Consider the following 27615-nt stretch of genomic DNA (forward strand, 5'->3'; position numbering starts at 1 on the left):
CACCAGTCCATCACAGGACACACACACACTCACACACCTTGGACAGGACACCAGTCCATCACAGGACACACACACACACTCACACACCTTGGACAGGACACCAGTCCATCACAGGACACACACACACACTCACACACCCTGGACAGGACACCAGTCCATCACAGGACACACACACACACTCACACACCCTGGACAGGACACCAGTCCATCACAGGACACACACACACTCACACACCCTGGACAGGACACCAGTCCATCACAGGACACACACACTCACACCAGAGCTCACACTATTAAATTAATAGTATAACAACACAATCCAAGAAGAAAATTAACATTCAAAAATGAATGCGCATAATAAACCAATATTCAAATATACTAAACCCTGATAAGAAAAAAGGAAGTAAAAAACAATAGCTTGTTTGAAAACTGATATATTGTATGTGTGACGTGGTGAAGACAAATGAGTCACATGACTTACAAGAAGCACACAGCTTTCTGGAAAAAATAATCGAAACTGAAACTGCTTCAGTAGCTTTTTTTTTTTCAGGTGTGTGTGTGTCTATACAGTGTGTCCAATAAGTGTCTGTACAGGAGTGTGTGTGTGTATACAGTGTGTCCAATAAGAGTCTGTACAGGTGTGTGTGTGTGTCTATACAGTGTGTCCAATAAGAGTCTGTACAGGAGTGTGTGTGTGTGTGTGTGTGTGTTTTATACAGTGTGTCCAATAAGAGTCTGTACAGGAGTGTGTGTGTGTCTATACAGTGTGTCCAGTAAGAGTCTGTACAGGAGTGTGTGTGTGTGTCTATACAGTGTGTCCAATAAGAGTCTGTACAGGAGTGTGTGTGTCTATACAGTGTGTCCAGTAAGAGTCTGTACAGGAGTGTGTGTGTGTGTCTATACAGTATGTCCAATAAGAGTCTGTACAGGAGTGTGTGTGTGTGTCTATACAGTGTGTCCAATAAGAGTCTGTACAGGAATGTGTGTGTGTGTCTATACAGTGTGTCCAATAAGAGTCTGTACAGGAGTGTGTGTGTGTCTATACAGTGTGTCCAATAAGAGTCTGTACAGGAGTGTGTGTGTCTATACAGTGTGTCCAATAAGAGTCTGTACAGGAGTGTGTGTGTGTGTCTATACAGTGTGTCCAATAAGAGTCTGTACAGGAGTGTGTGTGTGTGTCTATACAGTAGTGTCTATATAGCCCCTGGTCTGTGTTTGTCCTTTACAATATGTTCAGTCAGTATCGGTCAGTCGTGTGTCCCGCAGGTCCAGAGCCCAGCTCCTCTGTGGTCAGTCAGTGTCGGTCAGTACTGTGTCCTGCAGGTCCAGAGCCAAGTAGTGTCTAAGAAATCGAAACTAAAACTGTGGATATGAAGTCGTTTACTTTCGTTTCCCCTCCTGTCAAAACCACCACATTCTAGAAACTGGGCTAGGTCACAGAACAGTTTCTGTTCTGACAATAGTTTTCTCTGCGTTTGATCAGGCGTCTGCGCAGAAGTAAACTCCTCTCTTTTCTTCGATTTCTCTGCCCTACTTTTATGAACCACATCTGCTTGAGTGCGCTCTAGCACCAGTGTACAAAACCGAAATCCAACAGCTAGGAACTCCGTTTGAGTTTTTTTGTGCTACCCTTTGAAACATATTGGAAATCTCATCAGAAAGAAAAGACAGGCACTCTTGAATTGTTTAACCTTTAGTCACTGGTACCCTAAAGAAACAGACATCAAGAGACACAACATACAGGATGCGTTGATAGAGACACACTGTGACATGATTCATGACAGTATATCAAAGACAGAGACAGTCCTGGGTCCAGTCAATGGTGTCCAAACTGGACACCATTCCAGTTTGGAATGGTGTCCAAACTAGAGGCCATCATGGGCAACTTCTCCCATCCCCTCTATGACAGGCTTGCAGGAATGAAGAGCACGTTCAGCAATAGACTGATTCATCCACGGTGCGACAGGGAGCGCTACAGGAGGTCATTCTTGCCTTCTGCCATAAGACTGTACAACGCATCCACCTTGCGTCTGGGCAGAGGCAACATCGACAGTGACCTGTTTCTGGACTGAACGCATCTACACATCTACTGCTACATCTGTTCTCTTTCCTTTCCCGTTTACAACCATTTTTTGTGCAATATATGCCAGGGACCTGTGCAATACATTTATATTTATATCTATATCTATATCTATATTTACATCTATATTTATATTCATATGTGTGATACGATTGTTCTGCGTACTGTTCTGTTCTAGTTTGTTCTTTGTGTGTCCGGACTGTGAGTCGCTCTTTTAGTGCACCCCTCACTGTACTGATTGTATTGTATGTATTGTACTATTATTAGTATTGTATCATTCGTTACACTGTGGCTGTGTTGTCTGTGTTAAGCTGCTGTTGCACTGCAATTTCCCTCACGGGATCAATAAAGTATCTATCTATGGTGATCAGATACTGCAACTCATTACACAGGTGCACTCACAGACAGCACAACACAACACAACACAAGGTACAGGGCCTATAGAAAGTCTGCACCCCCCTTGGGCTTTTCCCATGTTATTGTGTTACAGCAGGGAACCATGCTGTGTTTAACTTTTTGTTTTTTGCCACTCATCGACACAAAGTACTCTGTAACGTCAAAGTGAAAACAAATCCGGACACTGTACTGAATTAATTAAAAACCAAAAACCGGCTCTGTTTCTCGGACAGCGCAAGGTGACTTAAGGGACTTTCCCCGGGCGCAGTGCAGCTGCAGGACTTTCCACAACAACCCCCACGATGCCCAATTAAAACCTTTTGACACCCCCCTGTCCACAGTTCTCACGTGTCCAGCTCCTTCTGCCGACTGGCAAGCTGATCCAGCGGACAGCCGAGTGAAAGGTGATGGATGTCCGAACACTGAGTTTTTATTCTGTTTTGGCCCTGAGCTCCCTGCTCCTCCAGACGGCACCCCGTTAAAACAGGGTAGGTCCAGTCTGGTGTCCGCCTGCGGCCTGGGATGTGCTCAAAGTGTGCTCAGCACTCCCAGCGATCTCGTCACCTGGAGTTTTATCGGAAACATGCTGAGATTCTTCACGCCGGCACATGCAGGGAACAGGCTTGTTGATTCAGACTGGGAGTTGTCTGGAACACGGAGAACCGCACTGAGCTGGCATGGTGACCACATACGACAACCCGTTACACAAGGGTGCTCACACACAACACAGCACAAGGTAGGTCCCTACACGTATGCCTGCAGTCTGTAAACGCAGAGAGAGAGAGAGAGAGAGAGAGAGAGAGAGAGACTGCGATAGGTGAACAGATGGGCCAGTCTGGGCTGTTGTTTTTTTTCGGGGGGGGGGGGGGGGGGTGCAGGTAATATAAGCCCAGAGTCAATCATAGTCCAGTCATTCCTGGACGCAACGTCTCTCACAGCATGACTGGCACAGACACTCATCGTGGCGGGTGCAGAGAGAAGCTCCGAACAGCTGATCGTTTCACAGAGGATGAAACACCCAGGTTTCAGACGTTTGTGAGGAGGTATGGGATTGAGGTGGGATTCCCTCTGCAGTGCCGAGGATGTCGTCTGGACTATCTGATCAACGACAGGGGCTATGCTAAATTCCGGGGACAGCAGGACCATGTGGACTTCTCACAGGGCAGCAGTGATGAAGCACTTGTCCCTTGCTTTGTCAAATCGCCTGATGGCGGTGGGGAGAAGGGACAGATTGCTGTCGGAAGCAATCCCAGTCCTTCTCCGGGATACAGAAGCGCCCGTCCTTTCGTAAACTCCCACACGTACCAGCTGTACTCGCCAACGGAGGTATTGAGCATCGGCTTCCTGGCCACAGCCAGGCTGGAGAGCGTGGCCATTGACGTGGTCGAGCGCAAGGAGCTCAACACAGTCTACATGCAAACTGCCGACGCCGTCCTGGTGGAGGGGTACAGGAAGAAGAGAGCGTTAGAGTCCCTGAGAGGGAGGTGTCAGGTCCCGAAGATCAAGAAGGAAAAAGGAAGAAGAGAGAGAAGAAAAAGGAAACTTCATACAAGACACAGCTGAAAGAAGACCAAGCAGGGGACAACTGTGTGGGCGGAATGGAGAGACTGGCAGTGAAAAACGAGTAGACCCCCCTGTCCGCTCCAGTCAGAAGGTGCAGAACTGCAGGTCAGTGCACAGCCGTCCAGTCACAAAAGTCTTGAAATGCTTTTAAAGGGCTCTCTTTTTTATTTCCGTGCAGTGAACTGAAACTATTTAGTGATTAATTCCTGTATTGGTGTTCTCTCCATCTCTCTCCTGTTTTCAGTCTCTCTCTCTGCCTCCCTCCCTCTACCTCTCTCCCACCACCCTGAACAGGCACTTCGGAGACCAGTGCCTCCGGTCCTGCTCACCTCTCTGCCCTGGAATCCTCTACAGCTCACCGCCGCCCCCTGCTGGTCGCCGCTGGCCTCTACAGCTCCTGCTGGATGGATCAGAGCCCCCGCAAAGCTACCGCTGTTTAAGCACAACACATCAGTCAAGAAGTGCAGATCTTGATGTGATCCGTTTCTCTCTGCTTTCCTGTGCCTTAATAAAGAAACTGCGATTTTACCCAGCCTGGTTCCATCAGTCTCTGCTCTGCTGCGCTCCTGTCTCTCTCCGACTCAGTATGTTCTAAGGCAAAGATGCTTTAGGATCGTAAAAGAGCTTCAGGATTTCAAAAACAGACGTACATATTGACAAACTTTACAAGAAGAAACAGAAAAATAATAACCAGAAACTCACAAGCAGTTGTTCTTTATCGAAGCATCCGGTCCAAGTCCGACAGACTCCGGGACAGCTTCTACCTCCAGGCAGTAAGACTGCTGAACAGCCAGCCTGCGGCTCCTTCAGCTCATCCCCCGTCCTGGCTACACGGACACACCGCTGTCACTGTATTGGGCACAACTGCACCACTGGGACACCATGGACTGCACACACCCTGGACACATCGCAGCTCTGTGTAGACTGACCCCTGTCTGAGCTTCTCTTGTTCCATTTCTATCGCACTGTTATCTGTTATTACAGTCTGTCTCCTTATTTTTGTAACTTGGAGCTCGCAGAAAAGACATTTCGTTGCCAGCAACCACTGCTGCATGCTGTCTTGCTGTGCCTTTGATAAATAAACTTGATTGATTGACTGTTTTTCCACTATGAATATTATTCAGTATTTATACAGGTTTGAATACCGTGTGGTGGAGAAAATAAGCACGTATGTATTATTTTATTGTTGTTTCTCACTACGGCTGCTCCTACAGAGGCTGATTTGAATGTTTACAGTTTGAAAAAGGGCGATTTGACACTTTTTTTTACTTCTCTGTGTTTCCTCACAAGTTACTGAAGTTCTTACGAGAGAAGGGTTTCAAAACATAAACCAGGCATGCGCGCTATAGGGGGGGCGGGTTTAAGGTTCTGATTGGTCAGAAGTCGCTGGGAATGACAGAGACCTCAACCTATCAGAGGAGCTGTTCCCACAGCCGGGCTATTTGAACCGGTGGGAGGGGTGAGTCGTCATCTTGGCTGCAACTTGTGTTCAAGCGGACAGGTGCTTCACCTGTACTGCAATCAAAGGCGTTTTCATGCAGCTCAGCAAACATTTGCTTTTGCCGTTGCATTTTGCTGGAAAGCCGATAGATTATCGACGTGCTTTGTCATCTTTTAAACTGTTCTAAACGAGAGGTGAATATTTTTAATGGGAAAGAAATGTTCGTTTGCTGTGTGTTGATGTATCTGGTTACAGAGCACAGTTCTGAGGAGTTGGGCTCGTCTGGTGTTTTGTGATGTGTAGTCCGTGGTGTGGCGTTTTGTGGTTTTTGCGGGTAAAAATATTTAACTTTCCGTTGGGCAGTTTGTATCTGAAGTGTTTTGGCGAACGTTGTGATGTTGACTCGTCTATTATACAATAGTTGCACTGCGGTGAAAACAAACATTATGTTCGTCTTTAGTAAGTTATTGGACTTCACCTGCGCTTGCCATATTTTGAAAAACAGTTAATTTATTTGGAAACTGAAAAGTGTAGCGTTGTCAGCAAATACACACCTGTTGTCGGATGTGTGTACTGTGTGCTGTGCAGTGTGTGTCTGTACTTCTTGACAAAGCGATGGGCACTTTCTGATGTTTGAGCTTGGGTCCGTGTTATAAACAACATCCATTTTTTTTTGGTTCAGTTTAAATTTTTATGTCTTGGATAGACTAGGGCTTTAATATTACCGTTCGAAGATAATTAAATCCTACAAGTGAAGTATTTTTGTTGTAAAATGACATTTTCAACCCTGGATATAACAACACCGACCCACAAAAACCACGCAATGCTTTTATAATAGAAAATATTTGTTTGCAGCATTAATTAGCAACAGATGCACACAGCTGCTCTTAAAGTCATCATTAATAAAGGCCCGAACTTGACCAGGTGCTTCACTTTTACTGCAATAAAAAGCGTTTTTCTCCAAGGTAAGGGGGAAAAGTTTTTATGTAACTTCACAAACATTTGTCTTGTGTTTTGTGATGTATAGTCTGTGGTGTTGCTGTGGTTTAGCGGGTGTGTGTGTGTATATATATTATTTACCCGTTGTGCAGTTTCTGTCTGACGTGCTTTTGTCAGCGTTGCACTGTTGACTCGTTTATTACAAAATAGTTTCACTGCTGGAAAAACAAACAAAACATTAAATAGCGGAAGATGCACACAGCTGCTCTTAAAGTCATCAATAAAACAGGGCTGTGACATTATTTCTTTCAAAGACCGTGTTGGTGTTATCCGTGCTGGCATAATGTATATAGTTCATTATATAAAAACAACCGGAAGATGAAAGCAGTCGATTATTTTACTTGTGTTGTGTTTGTAAATCCTTTCATTGTTAAATAAAAAAACATGTATTCAGAGGTCGCTACATTACACCCTCTCAAAACAACAAACAGGTTCTTCTGATGCACATTAACATGAGCGAGAGTCAGAGAGAGTGTAGCTGAGACAGAGGGACTGTTCTCAGTTCTGTTTCTGTCTTGAGTCATTTTCACTCCACAGCTTCTCCCTGAAAACCAGTCCTGCTGGTTTGTTTTACAGGCTTCTCTTATAAATTAACACCTAGACTGTAGATGTGTGCTGTTTCTTAATACTTTATAGGAAAATCTTATCATTTGCAATATGGTGGAGTATGTTTGCAAGCAAGATATCAAAAATTTCAGTCAGAACCAGTGTTTTCTGTACACCTGGTGGAGTTTTGCACGAATGTCGGTTATTGTGTGAGACGTCGGTGTGAAATGGCGAGTGTGGAGTGACCAGGGCAGGTTGGGGTTCTAGTGATGGATGGGGGTGCACCTGCAGGCAGTGGGCTGGTGAGGGCTGTGTCTGTGGGCTCATGTGGTCGTGTCTGTGGACGGGTGTCTCAGAGGGGCCTTCCAGCAGGTTCTCAGGAAGCTCTTCAGGAAGAGAGCCGGCAGAGGTCTGAAGTGGATCTCCTGGACTCGCCCCTGACCGGTCTGCTCCCAGTCCTGGCCTGGACTCTGGGATTCGCTGTGGGATGTGAGTCTTGGGTCAGGAGTCGATGCTCACTCACACTGAGAGACAGACAGGCGCCACGCCAACCCTGCTCCACCTACACACAAACACACAGAGTCCTACACAATTGCAAACTCTGTCCGGGAAGCTCCAGGACAGGTGGGGAGGGACTGGGAATGTGGGGGCTGCTCCCCCTGATGATGGGAAATGGGACCAGGCAGCCAGGACTGGAGAGGGTGCCCCCAGACCTGCAGTTAGAGGACAGGGGGACAGGGGACCCCCCCCCCCCCCCCGTCAGCCAGGCAGGTGAGTGCAGAGCAGGTGAGTCTCTCCTTCGCTGGGTTTCCCTCACAGGTGACGCTGGTCTTCATCGATCCTGCAGGGATCTGATCGGACCAGTCTGGGGTCTACACACTCTGAGGGGGCAGAGCAGGAGTCGTCTCAGGGAGACGGACAGGATGTCCTGACTGCCTTCCTCCTCCTCTTCTCTGCCTGCTGGAGCCTGTGAGGAAGAGGAGGATGACGAAGAGCTACTGATGACCCTGGTCCAGGTGGAGAGGGGATCTCCATCCTTTTGTTGGGGTGTGGGAGGGTGACCTCAGGGTGGTGTCCTGACCTGCTGTCTCTCCCTCAAGATCCTGGTCAGACTGCTGCCTCTAGACTCATGACACATCATAGTCACTGCACTGGGTATTTAATATAATCATCACTGCACTGTTTCCATGATGAGGGACACTCACTGTACTGTGTGTTCATTGTAATAATCACTACACTGTTTATTTAATATAATAACCACTGTACTGTGTGTTCACTAATAATCACTATACTGGGTATTCAGTATAATCATCACTGAACTGTTTTCATAATGAGGGACAATCAATGTACTGTGTGTTCACTGTAATAATCACTGAACTGTGTGTTCATTGTGAGGGACAATCACTGTACTGGGTTTTTACTGTAATAATCACTGTACTGGGTCTTCAGTATAATAATCACTGTACTGGGTGTTCACTGTAATCATCACTATGCTGGGTATTAATAACTGTACTGGGTGTTCACTGTAATCATCACTGCACTGGGTATAAAAAATCACTGTACTGTGTGTTCACTGTAATCATCACTGCACTGGGTATTAATAATCACTGTACTGTGTGTTCACCATAAACATCACTGCACTGAGTGGTAATAATCACTGCACTGTTTATTTAATATAATAATCACTGAACTCTGTTTTCATTGTAAGGGACAATCACTGTACTGGGGGTTTACTGTAATCACCATACTAGGTATTCAGTATAATTGCTTTATTGGGTAATTGATGTTATAGTCACTACTCCATTTTCACTGATGGACAGTTGCTGTACTGGGTATTTACTGTAAAATACTGTAAAAATCACTGTACCAGGTGTTCAGTATAATAAAAACTGTAGTGGGTGTTCACTATGACAGGCAATCACTGTGCTTGGTATTCACTGTAATCATCACTGCACTGGGTGTTCACTGTAATCATCACTATGCTGGGTATTCAGAGTGCTGTCTGTAATTCACTGTACAGATAAATCCTGTTTTTCAGTTGTAGGTGGGCTCCTGAAAGGACTGCTGAGCCCAGAAGGAGTGTGATTAGAGAGGAGGGACAGGTGAGGTGAGCTGTTTACTGTGGCGCAGGGGGACACTGGGGGGCTGTGGCGCAGGGGGACACTGGGAGGAAGAGCTCAGTGTTGTCCCCATGCAGGTACCTCTCACTCATCCCTGCTGCAGCTCTGTGTGATTCACAGGACAGAAGTGTGGCGCTCACAGAGCAGAGGAAGTCAGAAACTCCTGCTGGAGCACCTGACTCAATATTCTGTACAAACCAGGCAGAGAAACAACATGGAGCCCTTTTCTTGGATAGAAACTGTGCAATTCAGTCATCTATTTCTTCTTGATTAATTTTGTGCTGTTTATTTGGAGAAATTGTCTCTAACAGACTTTTTTTTGTGAATAGTTTTACTACAGATTCACTGTACTGGGTATTCACATTAATGGTCAGTCACTTCTACAGTCTCTTGAATATTTACTGGAAACTCACTGTAGTGGTTAGTCACTTTGACAGATATTCACTAAGAAATAACCTCTGTACTGCACTTTCACAAACTAGTAAGTTTCTTACCTCAATAATTACTGACTTGCATATTCACTGTTAATAGTTCAACACTAAACCAGTGTTTTTCCTGAATATTCACTCCACTGGTGGTCCCAGTCTGGTGAGAGCAGGAGGACTGGGGGTACCACTGGAATCCTGAAGGAGAAAAAGTCAAGAGGAAGGACAGACGCCCCAACATCGGAGCTCTCTCCCAGTCGGACACCAGGAGCCCTGACGCCCTCATCCTCTCCCATCGGCTCCATCTTTCCGGTCGTCTCGTCTGGACGTCGGGCTCCAGGATCTCAGGGAAGGTTCCCTCCTCCCAGCCCGGCTCAGGCCTGAGGAGTCTGGAAGATCTGGGAGAAGCCAACAGGAAGAAACTCCTCCTGGACCTCGACTCTGGGACGAGCCCAGCACCTGGACCCCCCCGGAGACTCGGGCTGACCAGGAGGAGGAGCCCAGGGGTGTCACAGTAGTGAAGGGGAGCCCAGGGGTGTCAGAACCTCTGAACGAGGTGAGGAAGGGGAGAGAGAGCCTGTGGACAACACACCTGTTTCTCCAGGACGGGTCTCCAGAACAGCAGCTCTGGACCGGAGCAGTCGGGACTCGGTGGAGCACAGGCTGCCTTCAGGCATGTTTATTCCCAGCAGGAGCCAGGTCAGACCCTGTACCACGCAGGAGAGGGCACCCCCAGACCTGCACAGGACAAGGGGGTGTGTGACTGGTCGTACAAGATGGGACAGGGTACCCCCATCAGCACAGAAGGGTACAAGGTGCCAGACAGGTCGCTCCCTGCCCGCTGAAGCCTGTGAGGATGACGACAACGATGATGATGAAGAGCTGCCCATGCCCCTGGTCCAGGTGGAGAGCTGGACTCCTTCTGTCGGGGTGCCAGGGGGTGACCCTCAGGGCTGTGTCCTGACCTCCTGCTGTCTCTCGCTCACAAGGACCTGTTCAGTGTGCTGTTGACACTACACTCTCGAACCCAAGTCCAACACCAACCTCCAGCACGAGCACAAGGTCAGGTTAGTCCTGTCACTCCTGTGTCACACCCAGGGCTGGAACCCACAACCCTACTAGTGAGAGAGGAGAACTGTTAAAGTTCCATTATGGATATTAGTACATGATGAAATACTGTTCATTTTATTAACGGTAACATTAGTCAAATTAATTTATTAGCAGCACCAGCATTAGAATCTAATTATGCACAACACCACCAGCAGGACCGGAAGAGAGTTCAGACGTCTCTGTTTCATTAACTCTGTGATTCTCAGGTGTAATATTATTGTACGGTTGTCATTATGGTCTGTTTCTCCTGCGATCTTGTCTTGAGAGACGAGTGAAGGTCGGGCTCTGTCTGAGATGACAGAGCCTTCAGACTCCTGAAACAGCTGCTCAGCCTACACCTGCGTCTCCTGCTCTCTGATGTCAACACCAACAAACCACGGGGTCAGGGGTCAAGGGTCAGGAGCGACTCCAGTACACAGCAGATTTCCTGTTTTCCTTAATTTTCCAGGATGTCCAGAGGCTGATGGTGGGAAGACAGGTAGGAGGGTGCTGTTCCCAGCCGAGGGTGAGGGAGACGGAGCCTGAACACTGCAGCACAGGTTCTGAGCATAATGGCCTCTCTCCAGTCGGTAACGCCTGCCTGTGCTCTCCGGTCCGGTGTGCTGTTACTCAGCTGTCTCTCCAGTCAGGCCCTGGAGGGCTGAGGCTCCGTCTGCGAATCCTGGAATAATCCTGCGGTACCCACCCAGCAGTCCCAGGACTGAGCGGACTTGTCTGGGTGCGAGGCCGGGATCTCGTTGGACCCTGCTCTCTGACCCCCAGCTTCTCTCTCTCTGTGTGTCTCATGGAGAGCAGGCTGGGGTCTGCGAAGAGACATTCCTCATGCAGGAACCTGTATAGGATCAATAAAGTGATCTGATCTTACGAGGAGGCCATGAGGGGTAAAATCCAGGGACGGGGAATTCGGGGAGCAGGAGACCTCTCGGACCTCACTCCTGGGGAACGCAGCTCGGAAGGTTCTCCTTCCTCCCGGACGCGGCTCACAGGAAGCGGCTCTCTGGGCTGCTGCTCCGACCACACTTCCCACAATTCCCCGCGCCAAGCGTGGTCCCTCTCTTCCCCGTTCAGGGCTGGCAGAGGAAATCCACAGGGAGGAGGAGGAGGCTGTCAGCGGGACCCTCTGTCCGGGAGTGAGGGTGCGCTGCTCGGACACGCCTCGTCCCTCGTCTTCAAAATGTCCCTGGGGGACGCTCAGCTGTTCCTCCTCTCCTGCCTCTCTTCCTGCAGACGGGGGGGGGGTCTCCTGCTTCTCTTCCTGCAGACAGGGGGAATCCTGGGGATCCCCGAAGGACCCCTCCAGGGGCGAACGTCGACCCCGGCAGCCAGGGGTCCCGATCGGATCCCCGTCTCGGACACGTGCTTCCGAAGCCGGCTCTTCAGGGTCCGACTGAAGCGTCCGACCAGGCCGCCGGTCTCCGGGTGGGAAGGAGACGGATTCCCGGCGGGGTGTGTACTGGCTCCAGTGGTCTGGGAGTGGAACCAGTTCCCTGGTCTGTTCCAGTGTCAGGTGGTACTGCGGCCGCTGGACAGTGTGTTCATGGTCAGACGGGTCTTTGTGTTTCTTCCAGGGGAAGACTTCAGGACCCTGAGTGGCGTGTTCGCAGGCGGGTCCCTGTCCTGCTCCTCTCCAGGTCGGCGCTGGCCGGCGCCCTGTCCCCCTGCTGCTCGATGCCGCCGGTGAGCTGGCACACTGGACAGGACCTGCGGCTCTGACTGGTACCCCTGGAGCGGCCAGGCCAGTGATGGCGTCCGGTGGTTCGTGTCTGGCCCAGGTTCTGGCTGGTCCAGTGTGCGTCCTGTCTTCACACACACACACCTGGGTTAGAGGGGAGCTACAGCGCTGTTTTAATTTCAGGGTGAGAGAGAATCAGCATTGATCAGTGCGTTTCAAACCACGACACGAGTCAAATGTGCACTTTGACTTGGAAAAACCTCCCGTTGACGTTGCAGAATAGACCGAATTTCCAGGTACGTGCGGCGCTGTGTTCTGTAGTTCAGGACGAGGCAGAGAAGTGACCCTATTACACTGTGAACAAGCAGGCCTGCTTTAGTTCAATAGAAAGATGACTCTCCGTTTCAAGATGGGTTTTGCCCACAAATACTACTTGTGAACTCTGCACGTAGATCACGTTTCTGCGGTGAAGTATCTGCTGCACAATCAGTGCTCATTCGCTCATCACTGTGACTAGTGAGCAGGAAGGGCAGCTCCACATCGCGATGCCTGGGAACTCTCGCTCTCGCTCTCGCCCGAGGCCAGAGCAGGAGTTTCCAGCGACGTGGCGACACTTCAGTACTGTCAGAAAATTCACAAATCGGTGCTTAATTTGGAATTTGAAAAATCTTGCGTAATTGTCGATGAATTTTCGTTACAGAGATTTAACAACTGGGTTGAGAAATTGGGACTGCAGTTCATCTTGAAACGAGCTGTTGTGTTAGTTTTCTGTGTGATGAAGCCAGTCGCCCTTCACCACGGAGTCTTCCTCGGCCTCCACAGCCCCTGCTCCCAGTATGTCTCCTCCGGCCCAGTCGCTCCGCTCCCCTGGGCACGGGCGCAGTGCTGGTCTCCTCCGGCCCAGTCGCTCCGCTCCCCTGGGCACGGGCGCGGTGCTGGTCTCCTCCGGCCCAGTCGCTCCGCTCCCCTGGGCACGGGCGCGGTGCTGGTCTCCTCCGGCCCAGTCGCTCCGCTCCCCTGGGCCACAGGCACGGTGCTGGTCTCCTCCGGCCCAGTCGCTCCGCTCCCCTGGGCACGGGCGCGGTGCTGGTCTCCTCCGGCCCAGTCGCTCCGCTCCCCTGGGCACGGGCGCGGTGCTGGTCTCCTCCGGCCCAGTCGCTCCGCTCCCCTGGGCACGGGCGCGGTACTGGTCTCCTCCGGCCCAGTCGCTCCGCTCCCCTGGGCCACAGGCACGGTGCTGGTCTCCTCCGGCCCAGTCGCTCCGCTCCCCTCTCTCTGCGCCTTGTCCTGTCTCCGGGGTCTCAATCGCCCGTAGCACAGGGAGGGAGTTCACCTGGTCTCCTGACCTGGGAGGGTTCTAAACTGGACCCCAGAGAAACAGCTGAGAGCCCTGGACAACATCAAGAACAGCTCCTGGGCCCCAAGCAGACTCTTCAGACCCCCTTCAGGGTGAGAACATGGATGGACTCGGGCGATATAAACCTCTGGAAAGCTGTTCCAGTTCAGGGCTCTGTGGGAAGTGCACCTCGTGTGTGTCTCCTGTGTTCTCCACCATTGTCATTCCAGTCGACCTCATCTCGAACCCTCACGGGACTATGCTGGGACTCCTCTCATCCTGGCTCCTGGGAGCTCGTATTGGGATCTTGTGAGGTGTCCACCAGGATGGGTACGGTGACTCCTCAGTACTACCCTTGGCGAGCCTCGAGCTGTGTCCCTCTGTTCTGACGGTCCTGTCTGCTTTGGGGTCTTCCTCCTGATCTCCATGACCGCAGCGCAGGTCTTCCCAGCGGCTGTGTGCTGTCGGATCTTCCCACAGTCGTCACTGGGAGGAGACCCTCCCCGGAGTTAGAGGATCGCTGGTGTCACCTGGGTGTGTCAGGTGTGGGACGTATCAGAGTACCTTTCACTGGGGGGACGGGACACAAACTGGGGGACTTTCAGTGTCCCTTCTGTCCACATCCAGAGCACACAGGCGCTGTTTCCTTGCTTTCAGGGCCACTGTGGTCTGCAGAGAGCTGCCCTTCTCCTCTACACTCAACAGAGCGGGTTACCGAGCCTGGGAGCTGTCCAGGTCTGAGGTCAGTGGGCACGTCGGTTCACAACACGTATGGGTGGAGATCGGGTATAGGCTGGACTCTTTCTGCTGTATTTTCCTAAATTCTCCAGGATGTCCAGAGGCAGACAGTGGGAAGATGGAGGTGGGATACTCTCTCCTGTCCATCTTAATCCTAATTTTCCAGGATGTCCAGAGGCAGCCAATGGAGAGACAGGTATAGTTGGGAGTTGGGATAGAAGTTGGATGCTTTCTCTGTGATCTTTTCCCTAATTTTCCAGGACGTACTCAAAATTGACAGTGAGAAGATGGGTATATATGAAGATTGAACCTGTTCCCGTATTCTTTCCTACTTTTCCAGGATGTTCTGAGGAAGACAGTGGAGAGACAGGTATGGATGTGAAGATGGAGTGGGGGTTGGGTGCTCTCTTTCCTTTTTTCCCTAGTTTTCCAGGGTGTCCAGAAAAGTCAGGTGGAACACCAGTGTGGATGAAGTGTTAGGATGGAGGTTGACGCTCTGTCCTGTGTTCATTTCTGTAGTTTTCCAGAATGTCCTGAGGCAGACAGTGGGAAGACGACGGGCTGTCCAGAGACAGACAGTGGGAAGACAGGTATGGATGAGGAGTTGGAATGGAGGTTGGATACTCTCTCCTGTCTTTCTTTTCCCTAATTTTCCCAGAGTCCAGAGGCTTCCAATGGGAAGATGGGTATGGATGACGTGTTGGGATTGACATTGGACTGTATTTTTCCAGGTTGTCCAGAGGCAGACAGTGGGAAGACGGGTATGGTAGAGAGTTGGAATGGAGGTGGGATACTCTTTCCTGCCCCACTTTCTCCTAATTTTCCAGTATGTCCAGAGGCAGACAGTGGAGAGATGAGTATGTTTGGGATAGGAGTTGGTTGTTTTCTCTGTAAACTTCTCAAATTTTCCAGGATGTCCAGAGGCAGACAGTGGAGAGACAGGTATGGTTGGGAGTTGGGATAGAAGTTGGATTCTTTCTCTGTGATCTTTTCCCCAGTTTTCCAGGATGTGCTCTAAATTGACAGTGGGAAGAACGGTATGGAGGTAGGATGCTCACTCCTGTCTCTTTTCTCTTATTTTCCAGGATGTCCAGAGGCTGACACTGGGGAGACGGGTATGGATGAAGATTGAACCCTCTCCTCTATTCTTTCCTAATTTTCCAGGATATCCAGAAGAAGAAGTTGATGCTCACCCCCGTCTCTCTTTTCCCTAATTTTCCAGAGGCCAGAGGCTGCCAGTGGGAAGATGGGTATGGATGAGGTGTTGGGGTTGACATTGGACTGTATTTTCCTTAATTTTCCTGGCTGGCCAGAGGCTGACAGTGGGAAGACGGGTATGTATGAAGATTGAACCCTCTCCTGTCTCTGTTTTCCCTATTTTTCCAGGCTGGCCAGAGGCTGCTGGTGGAGAGACGGGTATGGATGGGAATATAGCCTGGGGGTTGATGGTCTCTCCTGTCTTTTTCCAGGTTGTCCAGAGGCGGCCAGTGGGAAGATGGGTATGGCTGGGAGTTGGGATGGAGGTGAGAAGCTCTTTCCTGTCTTTCTCTTCCTCCTTGTGTCGGTCTCTGTGACGTCTCTCTGCCTGTCTCTTGAGCTGTGTCTTTCTCTCAGTCCAGCTGCTTGTGCTCTGTAAAACACTACACTTCTGCAGTATTAAACAGGGCTTTTTGACTGTGGATTGCAGGTTTGATTCCAGAGGGGGACACAATCTTGAACCCCAGAGTGAGGTACTTTGCTCAGATGGACTGTTCTGATCATTATCAGTGGCTGTACTGTAGGGAGTTGAGTGTTGACAATGGTGTACTCCATTCTCGAGAGTATTGTACCTTAATACACTGACACGTCTGTGAGTTGATCTTTCACCTGAGCTGAACTTTGGTACTGAATGATGCACCAGTGTGCTGAATTCTTTCCTATATTATAATTTAATACCCTCACCTGTGTATTATATTCTAATCTCCACTGAGTGTTAATACAAAATAATACTGGTGATACTAAATTGTTTATAGTATACTAAACTCTCTCCTGTCCTGAGCTTTAATTCTTAATGACAGACCTGTGTGCTGAGCTGTCCTGTGGACTGTGCTGTAATACTGAAACCAGCGTGCTGAACTTGTACTTAATTTAATTCTCACATTGACACACGAGTGCTGAACTCTCACCTTTACTGTGCTTTCATACTTAAAAATGTATGCTGAACCTTCACGTGGACTGGACTTTAATACTTAAACCAGTTTGCTGAACTGAGCTTTAATATTCAGTGATACACGTGTGTGCTAAACTGTCACCTATACTGTGCTTTCACACTCGAACCTGTGTGCTGAACTCTCATCTCCACTGTGGTCTAATACAAACTCCAAAGGGCTGCACTGCTGTCTGTGCGGTGTGGTAATACTCCAAACTAGACACTAAACTCTCACCTTCACTGTGTTTTAATTCTCAAACCTCTGTGCTGGGCTCTCAGCTGTACTATACTGATACTCAGCCCTATGTACTGTACTGTAATCCTCAGATAAGTGGACTCACAGGTCTGACTGGTACTATTTTACAATACTCAGACCTGTGTTCTAGACTCTCACCAGTACTGAGCTTTCATACGCAATGATACCTTTGTGTTGAATTTTCACCAGTACTGTACTATAAAACTTAAACCAGTGTGCTGAACTCTCAGTTGTACTGCGCTTCAATACTCAGTGACACACCAGTATGCTGAACTTCCACCTGCAGTGTTCTTTAATACTTGAATCAGTGTGCTACACTCTTACCTTTTACTGAGTTGTAATACCTAATGACACACCTGTGTGCTTCACTCTCACCTTGACTATGTTCAATACTCACACCTGTGTGGTCAGTTCTCACCTGGACTCTAGCTTGTACTGACCTTTAGTACTCAGTGACACATCAGTTTGCTGAGCCTTCACCTGCAGTGTATTGTAATACTCAGATGTGTGTGTGCTGGATTCTCAACTTTCTGTGCTTTAATCCTGAAAGCGTTGTGGTCACCTCTCACCCGGACTGTACTAAAACACATAACCTAGTGCTTTTTTCTGTGCCTTAATACTGAAACCTGTGTTCTGAACTCTCCTCTGCAGTGAGCTTTAATACAAAAACCTGTTTGCTTCTTTGTCGTCTGTAATGAGTGGTAATACGCAGACTGGTCATCTTTACTCTGGTCTTTTCTGTGCTTTAATACTCTCATCTGTGTGGGCATCTCTCACCCTGACTGTACTAAACTACTTCACCCAGTGTGCTGAACTCTTGCTTGTACTGAGCTGTCATACTCAGTGACACAATCGTTTGTAGAACCCTCACCTGCAGTGTTTTATAATACTCAGCCCTGCGTGATGAACTGTAACCTGTACTGTTTTTGTGCAGTGCTCAGACGTGTGTCCTGAACGGTCTCCAGTACTGAGCTTTAATCCACAACAGCACCCCTGTGTGCTGGGTTCTCACCTGTACTGTACAATACGAGTTAAACCAGTGTGCTGCTCTCACTTGTGCTGAGCTTCAGTACTAGACCAGTCTGCTGCACCTTCACCTGTGGCGTGTTTTAATACTCAAATCTGTGTGCTGATCTGGACTATTATAATACTCAGCCTTGTGTCGTGTGCTGAACGCTCATCTGTACCGTTTTGTAACCCACAGACCTGTGTACTGTACTGTGTTGTAATATATAGACTGGTGTACTGAACCGTCACCTGAACTCTGGAAAACAAGAGTACCGGAGCATTCGGGCCTGGGCTACCAGACTCGGAGACAGTTTTTACCCCCGCACTATCAAACTACTAAACTCCCAGCCTCTCTCACCTCTGATCTGAACCTCACAGTGCCTTCTCTCTTACCACAAACTCACACACACATTGAAATCTACCCCTACCTTCCATGTCAAAAAGCTCACTCCCCATCATTTCTATCCTTTTTATTTCATTGTGTTAATGTTGTGTTGCACACTGCCTGTTGTCTTTCTTTTAATATATAATTGTATTGTTTTTTTTTTGTACTACCTATCGTCTGAGAGCCAGCTAACTAGCATTTCGTTATCCTATATACCTGTAGGTGAGTGTAATGACAATGAACTTGAACAGTGTTGTAACAGTCAGCCTCAGTCCTGTATTGCAGTGTTACTACTCGGATTTCTGCCTGAAAGTGTCCCCTGTCTGTAGTAATCTGAACTATCGCCTATAAAACTATTGTTGTAAAACCCAGACCGATGTAGTGTTGCAGTCTAATAATTGGACCCGTGTTCCAAACTGTCCCCTGTCATACTCCTGCCTGTGTACTGTACTCTGCTGTAATAATGTGCTGACATGTCACCTCAGTCCTCTTGTATTGCTCAACCCTCTGTCCCCTGATGTGAACTGTCCCCTCTCCTGTTGTAGTACTGAAACCTGTGTGCTGTACAACAGTGTCATAATTGGACTCTGCTGTTGAACTGTATTGTACCACTCGGAGCTGTCCATGGTCCTGTGCTGTAATAGTGTACTTCTGTATGCTGATCTGTCACCTGCACTGGGCTGTAATACTCAACCCTCTGTACTGTGAACTGTCACCTCTATGATGTTGTAATACCCTGACTTGTGGACTGTGCTTTAATCTATGCAGTTGACCAATGTGCCAACTGGTTTTCTGTGCTCTATTGTAATATTCAGGTCTCTGTATTGTACTGTGCTGTGATGTGTCACCTGTACTTTATTGTAAGATTCAGATCTCTGTATTGTACTCTTATGCGCATGGATGGTCACCTGTACTCTAGTGTAATATCCAGGTCTTTATTGTACTGTCATGTACTTTCTCATATGCTGGACTGTGTATTGAACTGTCTCCTGTACTTCATTGTAAGAGTCAGATCTGTATTGTACTGTGAAGTTAATTGTCCTCTGTCCTCTATTGTCATATTCAGATCTTTGTATTATGTGCACTGTCCCCTCTACTCTATTGTCATATTCAGGTCTCTGTAATGTACTGTGAAGTGAAATGTCACCTGTACTTTATTGTAAGATTCAGATCTCTTTATTGTACTCTCGTGTGAACTGTCTCCTGTACTGCACTGTAAGACTCAGATCTCTGTAGTGTACTGTCACCTGTACTCCAGTATATTAGTCAGATCTCTAGTGTATTGTGAAGTGAATTGTCCCCTGTACTGTACTGTCATATTCAGAGCTTTGTATTGTCATGTGAACTGTCACCTGTACTGTAGTGTAAGACTCACATCTCTGTATGGTTCTGTTACCTGTATTCCATTGTAATATGCAGGACTCTGTATTGTACTGTGAAGTGAATTGTCCTCTGTACTCTATTGTCATATTCAGATCTTTGTATAATAATGTACACTGTCACCTGTACTCTACTGTAAGACTCAATTCTCTGTATTGAACTGTCACCTGTACTCTATTGTCATACTCAGATTTCTATTCTAGTGTGAAGTGAATTGTCCCATGTATACTATTTTCATATTCAGATCTTAGTACACATGAACATAGTCACCTCTCCTCTATTGTAATATGGAGGACTCCGTATTGAACTGTCATCTGTACTTTATTTTAAGATTCAGATTTGTAATGACTGTCACTTCTTCACTATTGTATTCAGTTGGTTGGACTGTAGTCTGATGTGAATTGTCACCTGTACTCTAGTGTAAGAGTCAGGTCGCTGTATTGTACTGTGCTTTGAACTGTCACCTGTACTCTACTGTAGTATTTCTTTTTGTATTGTTCTCTCCTGTACACTATCACCTCTACTCTATTGTAGTATTCCACTCTCTGTACTGTAGTGTGAGGTGCATTGTCACCCGTCGTCTGTTGTAAGACTCAGCTCAGCCCTGTTCTGAGTTTCAGATCTCTGTCCTAAACTCTTAGGAGAGGAAGTGTAAAACCTCCAGGCCTGCCCTCTTACCTGGTGCTGTCCTAGAACAACATGGCTACTGGTGTTTCACCGCTGTTGAGCAGCTGTGTTTTCAGGTGGAGTTATTTTGCTGCTCCCCAGTTTGCTATGGCCTGTGCCAGGTCCCTGCACTACTCTCCCTCGATCAGAACTGAATTCTCCTGTGCAGTAACCACCCCAAGCTGGGGTTGTTGTGGACATGTGTGAATTGTCTGTGTTCAGTCTCTACTCCTCTACTGTACCCCTCGCAGAAAGAGGTCTCGTTCTGTCAATCTAGCCGGTAGGGGCTACCCCCATGTCGGCTGTGTAAGAGAGCTGATGGACCGCTCACCTAAGTGACCGTGCAGGGTGAGTGAGTGAGTACTGATGCTCCTACTGGCTGTGACCACACCGTCTTCACTGCTCAAGGGCGAGGAACCCCACTCCCAGGAGTCAAACCCCAGGAGCGGAACGGAGTGAGAGTCTGGGGCAGTCCTGAGGGCAGGGCTGCTGTCTCTGTGCTCAGGGTGTTCTCCTCCTGGCTCTGTTTCATAGTGCAGAAGCGGAGGGCGGGTCTCTATTTGCCTGGAGTCTGTTGCGTCTCTCAGGAAGTGTTACCCAAGGTGGGGGAGCTGAGGTGCAGTAACAGCCTTTGTCTACAAGCTGGGGTCTGACACTGTGGGCACAGAGATGGTCTGGTTTCCTTTCAATCTAATGCACCTCCTTCCTCTCAGCTCCATGGTGCAGTCATCTGCTCCAGGCTGGACTCATCTGATACTGGGAGATACGGGTGGGATAGTGCTGGAGTGTGTACAATGGGCCAAGAGAGGGGGTACGATCTCAACCCTCTGTTACTCTCTCACTGGGACTGTCCTGCTTCATGAACTACATTTCCCAGCAGGCCATGAGGATGATTGTGGCCAATAGGCTTCCTCCCCTGGGTTGATAAGGTGCAGGTGTTGTCAATTGAAGCCTGCAGCCAGTGTATATAATGAGGAGCTCACACATGAGAGAGCTCAGAGACCGGTTACACTCCTGCAGAGGGCTGGAGCCTGGAGGTGCAAGTTCATACATTCTGTGGGTTTGTCACTGGGAAGGAAAAGGTTAAAGAGCAGGGAAACTCTGAAGCTGTGCTGAAGGAATATATATAGATCAACAAACTAGGTTATTTTTACTAAGATAGTTTTGTAACTCACTCTGCCCGCTGTGTCAGTTTTGCTGCTTTCTGACACTCCAGCTCATAGCGTGACAAACTTCACTGTGACTCTACGATGGTCCTGGTCACAACTGCAGGACCCAGACTGCAGTCGAGCTCTGTCAGCTGACCAGCTGCAGAAACAGGATTGGTCAGGTGACATTTAAAAGGCAGGAAGTGGAGTCTCCTAGTGTTGCTGCAGCCAGAGCAGCGAGTGGAGGAAGGAGCTGCTGGAGAAGAAAGACCAGTTCACAGCTCTGTGTCCTTCCCAGCACAACCCCCTGCTCTCCTACAGTCAGGGCCAGTGTTTCATCTCTCTCACTTCCACAGGGCTCAGCAGGACTGGTTTGCTTTAGACATCGTTCACATACGATCTGGGATATGTTGCATGTACTCTACTACCTATTTCTCCTGTTTTTCCATTGATCTAGAGTGGAAGTTTGCTGGTGACCCTGTGACAATTCTCAGAGTCTCCCTTCATGACGATCAACCATTCTCACCAGCCCAGCAGTGGCCCTGACTGATCAGAAGATAAACCCAGTTGTTTTTCCAGCTCAGAGGGGACAGGAGACCTGTCCTGTCCCAGTGTCCAGTTGACAGCCCCACTTCCCCTCTAGGTGAGAGACAGGTGGACAGCTCTCAGCACAAACACTTTCAGAGCCACAAGGTAAGGAAACTGCTCTTTATTCACAGTTTGGGATAAAGCAGTCCAGAAACCAGAAGACAAACCTCTAGTTCTTCTGCAAACTGTCGCTAGACATGCATCCAGACACAGCTCCCAGGCTCAGCAGTCAGACCTCCTCCCCCGACTCAGGTCTGCAGCTCTTCCCTCCTGCTCTGCTCAGCACAACTGCTCTCTGTCCCCAGCAGCACCAGACTGAAGGCCTCCCCTCCTGCCTTTTAACTGTCTCCCCACCAATCGTCTTCCACCAATTAGGCAGGTGATTATAGGCAGCAGGTTGTTCTCCTGGGCCTCGTTGGGGATGAAGGTCAGACCAGCGCCACTGTCTTGCCTGAACCCGCTGGGCTCTTACAGTGTGGAAATCGAGTGGTTTGGGAGAGGCGTGTGACGGGAAGGTGAAGTGGTTTTTGGGGTCTTTCTGATCCCATGTTGTTGTTAAACAATGTTAAACCTTTGCTGAAGTTTGTTTTGGGTCTCGGGATTAATCTTGCTGGATGTCCTACAGGCTCACCCTCCTCATCCTCTGTTGGGGCTCAGTTGTTCCTGAAATCAATAAAAATAAATACAATTAAACTAGAAAAAGTGTGATTAGTTTTCAGGGATGAGTAAAAGCATAAATATGTTAAAAAATGCAGAGAATTCAATGAAAATAAATAGGTCATTTTTCAGAGGCTTTGATCCCACAGCCCCAGCATTAGAAGCCCAGAGCTCTTCCACTGAGCCACAGTCTCTCTGGGAGTCTGGGGCTCCTGTGTGCTCTTGGTTTTCCCAGCTCAGGGTTCGAGACTGAGGGATAAAAGACAGACCGAATGAGCTCTCCTTCAGGACAGGAGCCAGTGGAGGAGTGGAGATGGTGCAGAGCTCCTAAGCCCAAGGTTGCAAGTTCAAGTCCTGGCTGAGAACTGGGGTGGGTTTACAGTGTGGTTCTCCCCAGCAGTGACAGAGTGAGAAGTAAAAGCCCACAGCTCTCGTGTCTTTATTTATCACCGTGTTACTGTTCACAAGAATTAAATTAACAAAAGCTCCAGGTCCTTCCAGGATTTGAACCCACAACCTTCAGGCAGAAGTCCAGAGCTCTCCCCCTGAGCCACAGTGTGTCTTTGTAGGTGTGGGGCTCCTGTGGGCTCTTGGTCTTCTTCCCAGGTCAGGGCTGAAACGGAGGGATAAGAGCCGGACCGAATCCCTCTCCCCTTGGGCCTGGAGCAGGTGGAGGAGTGGAGATGGTGCTGTGCTCATGACCAGGAGGTTGTGGGTTCAAGACCCAGCTGATCCCTGGTAAGTAAACTGAGGTGAGTATGTGGGCAGGATGATGGGGAGGGGCTATTACTGGGGGGTAGTGGGGGGGTGGAGGAGGCAGGGCCAGGGGGAGGGGCAGCTAGTGGGGGGTGGGTTAGGAAGGGTAGAGCAGGGTAGCTGCTAGGTTAGGCAGGGGGGTAGTGGGTGGTTAGGGTAGAGTAGCAGTAGAGGGAGGGGTAGTGAGTGGGTAGAGTAGGGTAGAGCTAGGTTAGACAGGTGGGTAGTAGGTAGAGTAGCACTAGGTGGAGGGGTAGCTCCAGTGGGGCAGTGGGTGGTAGGATAGAGTAGGGCAGGGCTAGGGAGAGAGGTGGGGGGTGGGTAGGGCAGGACAGGTGTGAGGTTAGACAGGGGGGGTAGTGGATAGAGTAGCACTAGGGGGAGGGGTGAGTAGAGTAGGGCTGGTGTAGGGGGAGAGGGGAGGAGGAGTGGCAGGTGGCCTGGGCCTGAGGGGGCAGGAGGAGGAGTTGGGAGGGGGGCCCAGGCTGGGGCAGGTAGAGAAGGGCAGTGTAGAGGCAGGCAGGTGGAGGAGGAGTTGGGAGGTGGCCTGGGCCTGAGGAGGAGTTGGGAAGGGGGGCCCATGGTGAGAGGGGGGGGCTGCCAGGGGCAGGTAGTGGAGGGGTAGGCAGGCAGGCAAGGAGAGGTGAGGGAGGAGGAGGGGTAGGCAGGCAGGCAGGCAGGCAGGCAAGGAGAGGTGAGGGAGGAGGAGGAGCTGGGAGGGAGGCCCAGGCCAGGGTAGGGGGAGGTAGGTAGGGCTGGGGCCAGGTGGGTGGAGTGAGGTGAGGAGAGGAGGGGTGAGGGGCAGCTAGAGTGGAGGTGGAAGGTGGCCTGGGGTGGAGGAGTTGGAAAGGGGATAGAGGGATAAGTGCTAGTGCTAAAAAAATTCCTCCCCCCCCCCCCAGGGAGGATGCTTATCAGAAAACTTCAAAAGTTTTGCCATCTCCTCCCCCCCACTGACCTGGTCCTTGTCACCCCCTCCCAAGCTCCTGCCCCTCCCCATTCACTCCTCACTCCACCCACCTGCTCTCACCTACCCCCCCCTCTCCTACCCTGGCCTGGGCCTGCCTCCCTCCCTCCCAGCTCCTCCTCCACACTGCCCCCTCCAGCCCAGGCCACCTGCCCCTCCTCCTCCCTCACCTCTCCTTGCCTGCCTGCCTACCCCTCCACTACCTGCCCCTGGCAGCCCCCCCCTCCCACCATGGGCCCCCCTCCCAACTCCTCCTCAGGCCCAGGCCACCTGCCACTCCTCCTCCACCTGCCTGCCTCTACACTGCCCTTCTCTACCTGCCCCAGCCTGGGCCCCCCTCCCAACTCCTCCTCCTGTCCCCTCAGGCCCAGGCCACCTGCCACTCCTCCTCCCCTCTCCACCTACACCAGCCCTACTCTACTCTACTCACCCCTCCCCCTAGTGCTACTCTATCCACTACCCCCTGTCTAACCTCACACCTGTCCTGCCCTACCCACCCCCCACCTCTCTCCCTAGCCCTGCCCTACTCTATCCTACCACCCACTACCCCACTGGAGCTACCCCTCCCCCTAGTGCTACTCTACCTTCTACCCCCCTATCCACCTGTCTAACCTAGCTCTACCCTACTCTACCCACTCACTACCCCTCCCTCTACTCTTCCCTAACCACCCACTACCCCCCTGCCTAACCTAGCAGCTACCCTGCTCTACCCTTCCTAGCCCACCCCCCACTAGCTGCCCCTCCCCCTGGCCCTGCTCTGCCTCCTCCACCCCCCCACTACCCCCCAGTAATAGCCCCTCCCCATCATCCTGCCCACATACTCACCTCAGTTTACTTACCAGGGATCAGCCAGGTCTTGAACCCACAACCTCCTGGTCATGAGCACAGCACCGTCTCCACTCCTCCACCTGCTCCAGGCCCAAGGGGAGAGGGATTCGGTCCAGCTCTTATCCCTCCGTTTCAGCCCTGACCTGGGAAGAAGACCAAGAGCCCACAGGAGCCCCAGACCTACAAAGACACACTGTGGCTCAGGGGAAGAGCTCTGGACTTCTGCCTGGAGGTTGTGGGTTCAAATCCTGGAAGAACATGGAGCTTTTGTTAATTTAATTCTTGTGAACAGTAACACGGTGATAAATAAAGACACGAGAGCTGTGGGCTTTTACTTCTCACCCATGTCACTGCTGGGGAGAACCACACTGCAAACCCACCTCAGTTCTCAGCCAGGACTTGAACCTGCAACCTTGGGCTCAGGAGCTCTGCACCATCTCCACTCCTCCACTGGCTCCTGTTCTGATGGAGAGGTTATTCGGTCTGTCTTTTATCCCTCAGTCTCGAACCCTGAGCTGGGAAAACCAAGAGCACACAGGAGCCCCAGATTCACAGAGAGACTGTGGCTCAGTGGAAGAGCTCTGGGTTTCTAACACTGGGGCTGTGGGATCAAAGCCTCTGAAAAATGACCTGTTTATTTTCTCTCTGCATTTTTTAACATTTATGCTTTTACTCATCCTGGAAAACTAATCACACAGTTTTCCTAGTTGAATTGGGTTTATTTTTATTGATTTCAGGAACAACTGAGCCCCAACAGAGGATGAGGAGGGTGAGCCTGTAGGACATCCAGCAAGGTTAATCCTGAGACCCAAAACAAACTTCAGCAAAGGTTTAACAACAATATGGGATCAGAAAGACCCACAAAAACCACTTCACCTTCCCGTCACAGGCCTCTCCCAAACCACTCGATTTCCACACTGTAAGAGCCCAGTGGGTTCAGGCAAGACAGTGGCGCTGGTCTGACCTTCATCCCCAACGAGGCCCAGGAGAACAACCTGCTGCCTATAATCACCTGCCTAATTGGTGGAAGACGATTGGTGGGGAGACAGTTAAAAGGCAGGAGGGGAGGCCTTCAGTCTGGTGCTGCTGGGGACAGAGAGCAGTTGTGCTGAGCAGAGCAGGAGGGAAGAGCTGCAGAGCTGAGCTGTGTCGGGGGAGGAGGTCTGACTGCTGAGCCTGGGAGCTGGGAGTCTGCCCGTCTTCACAAAGACCTGCTGTGAAGCTGATTGCACATCTACCTAGAGCTCAGAGAAGAACTAGAGGTTTGTCCTGTGGTTTCTGGACTGTGAATAAAGAGCAGTTTCCTTACCTTGTGGCTGTGAAAGTGTTTGTGCTGAGAGCTGTCCACCTGTCTCTCACCTGGAGGGGGAGTGGGGCTGTCAACTGGACACTGGGACAGGACAGGTCTCCTGTCCCCTCTGAGCTGAAAAACAACTGAGTTTCTTCTGGTCAGCCTGGGCCAGTACTGATCCTCCTGAGGGGAGAATCTGTGAGTTACCACAGGGTCACCAGCAAACTTCCACTGTCCATCAATGACAAACAGGAGCACTATGGAGTAGAGTACATGCACAATATCCAAGATCTTATTTAAAAGATGTCCAAAGCAAACCAGTCCTGCTGAGCCCTGTGGAAGTGAGAGAGATGAAACACTGGCCCTGACTGTAGGAGAGCAGGGGGTTGTGCTGGGAAGGACACAGAGCTGTGAACTGGTCTTTCTTCTCCAGCAGCTCCTTCCTCCACTCACTGCTCTGGCTGCAGCAAAACTGGGAGACTCCACTTCCTGCCTTTTAAATGTCACCTGACCAATCCTGTTTCTGCAGCTGGTCAGCTGACAGAGCTCGACTGCAGTCTGGGTCCTGCAGTTGTGACCAGGACCATCGTAGAGTCACAGTGAAGTTTGTCACGCTATGAGCTGGAGCGTCAGAAAGCAGCAAAACTGACACAGCGGGCAGAGTGAGTTACAAAACTATCTTAGTAAAAATAACCCAGTTTGTTGATCAATATATATTCCTTCAGCACAGCTTCAGAGTTTCCCTGCTCTTTAACCTCTTCCTTCCCAGTGACAAACCCACAGAATGTATGAACTTGCACCTCCAGTCTCCAGCCCTCTGCAGGAGTTCAACCAGTCTCTGAGCTCTCTCTTGTGTGAGCTCCTCATTATATACACTGGCTGCAGGCTTCAACTGACAACACCTGCACCTTATCAACCCAGGGGAGGCAGCCTATTGGCCACAATTGTCCTCACGGCCTGCTGGGAAGTGTAGTTCATGAAGTCCTGCAGCAGGACAGTCCCAGTGAGAGAGTAGCAGAGGGGTGAGACCGTACCCCTGCCTTGGCCCATTTTACACACTAACACTGCCCC

The 27615-nt window shown here is 49.9% G+C and overlaps 1 protein-coding gene across 1 annotated transcript; it reads left to right on the plus strand.

Annotated features, from left to right (window-relative positions):
- Window positions 1–3415: 3415 nt before the first annotated feature.
- On the plus strand, window positions 3416–4138 carry LOC148813528 (uncharacterized). The gene is made up of 2 exons (XM_088908413.1): window positions 3416–3986; window positions 4040–4138. The coding sequence occupies exons 1-2, from the start codon at window positions 3416–3418 to the stop codon at window positions 4102–4104; spliced, it is 636 nt and encodes a 211-aa protein (XP_088764539.1). The 3' UTR covers window positions 4105–4138.
- Window positions 4139–27615: the final 23477 nt, after the last annotated feature.

The sequence above is a fragment of the Atractosteus spatula genome (genome assembly GCF_055471065.1).
Source record: "Atractosteus spatula isolate fAtrSpa1 chromosome 10 unlocalized genomic scaffold, fAtrSpa1.hap1 SUPER_10_unloc_1, whole genome shotgun sequence".
NCBI lineage: Eukaryota > Metazoa > Chordata > Actinopteri > Semionotiformes > Lepisosteidae > Atractosteus > Atractosteus spatula.

Coding starts and splice junctions, on each gene's coding strand:
- LOC148813528 (XM_088908413.1), top strand. CDS start 3,416: ATGACTGGCACAGACACTCATCGTGGCGGGTGCAGAGAGAAGCTCCGA. Junction 3,987..4,039: donor GGTCCCGAAGATCAAGAAGG/AAAAAGGAAGAA, acceptor AGACACAGCTGA/AAGAAGACCAAGCAGGGGAC.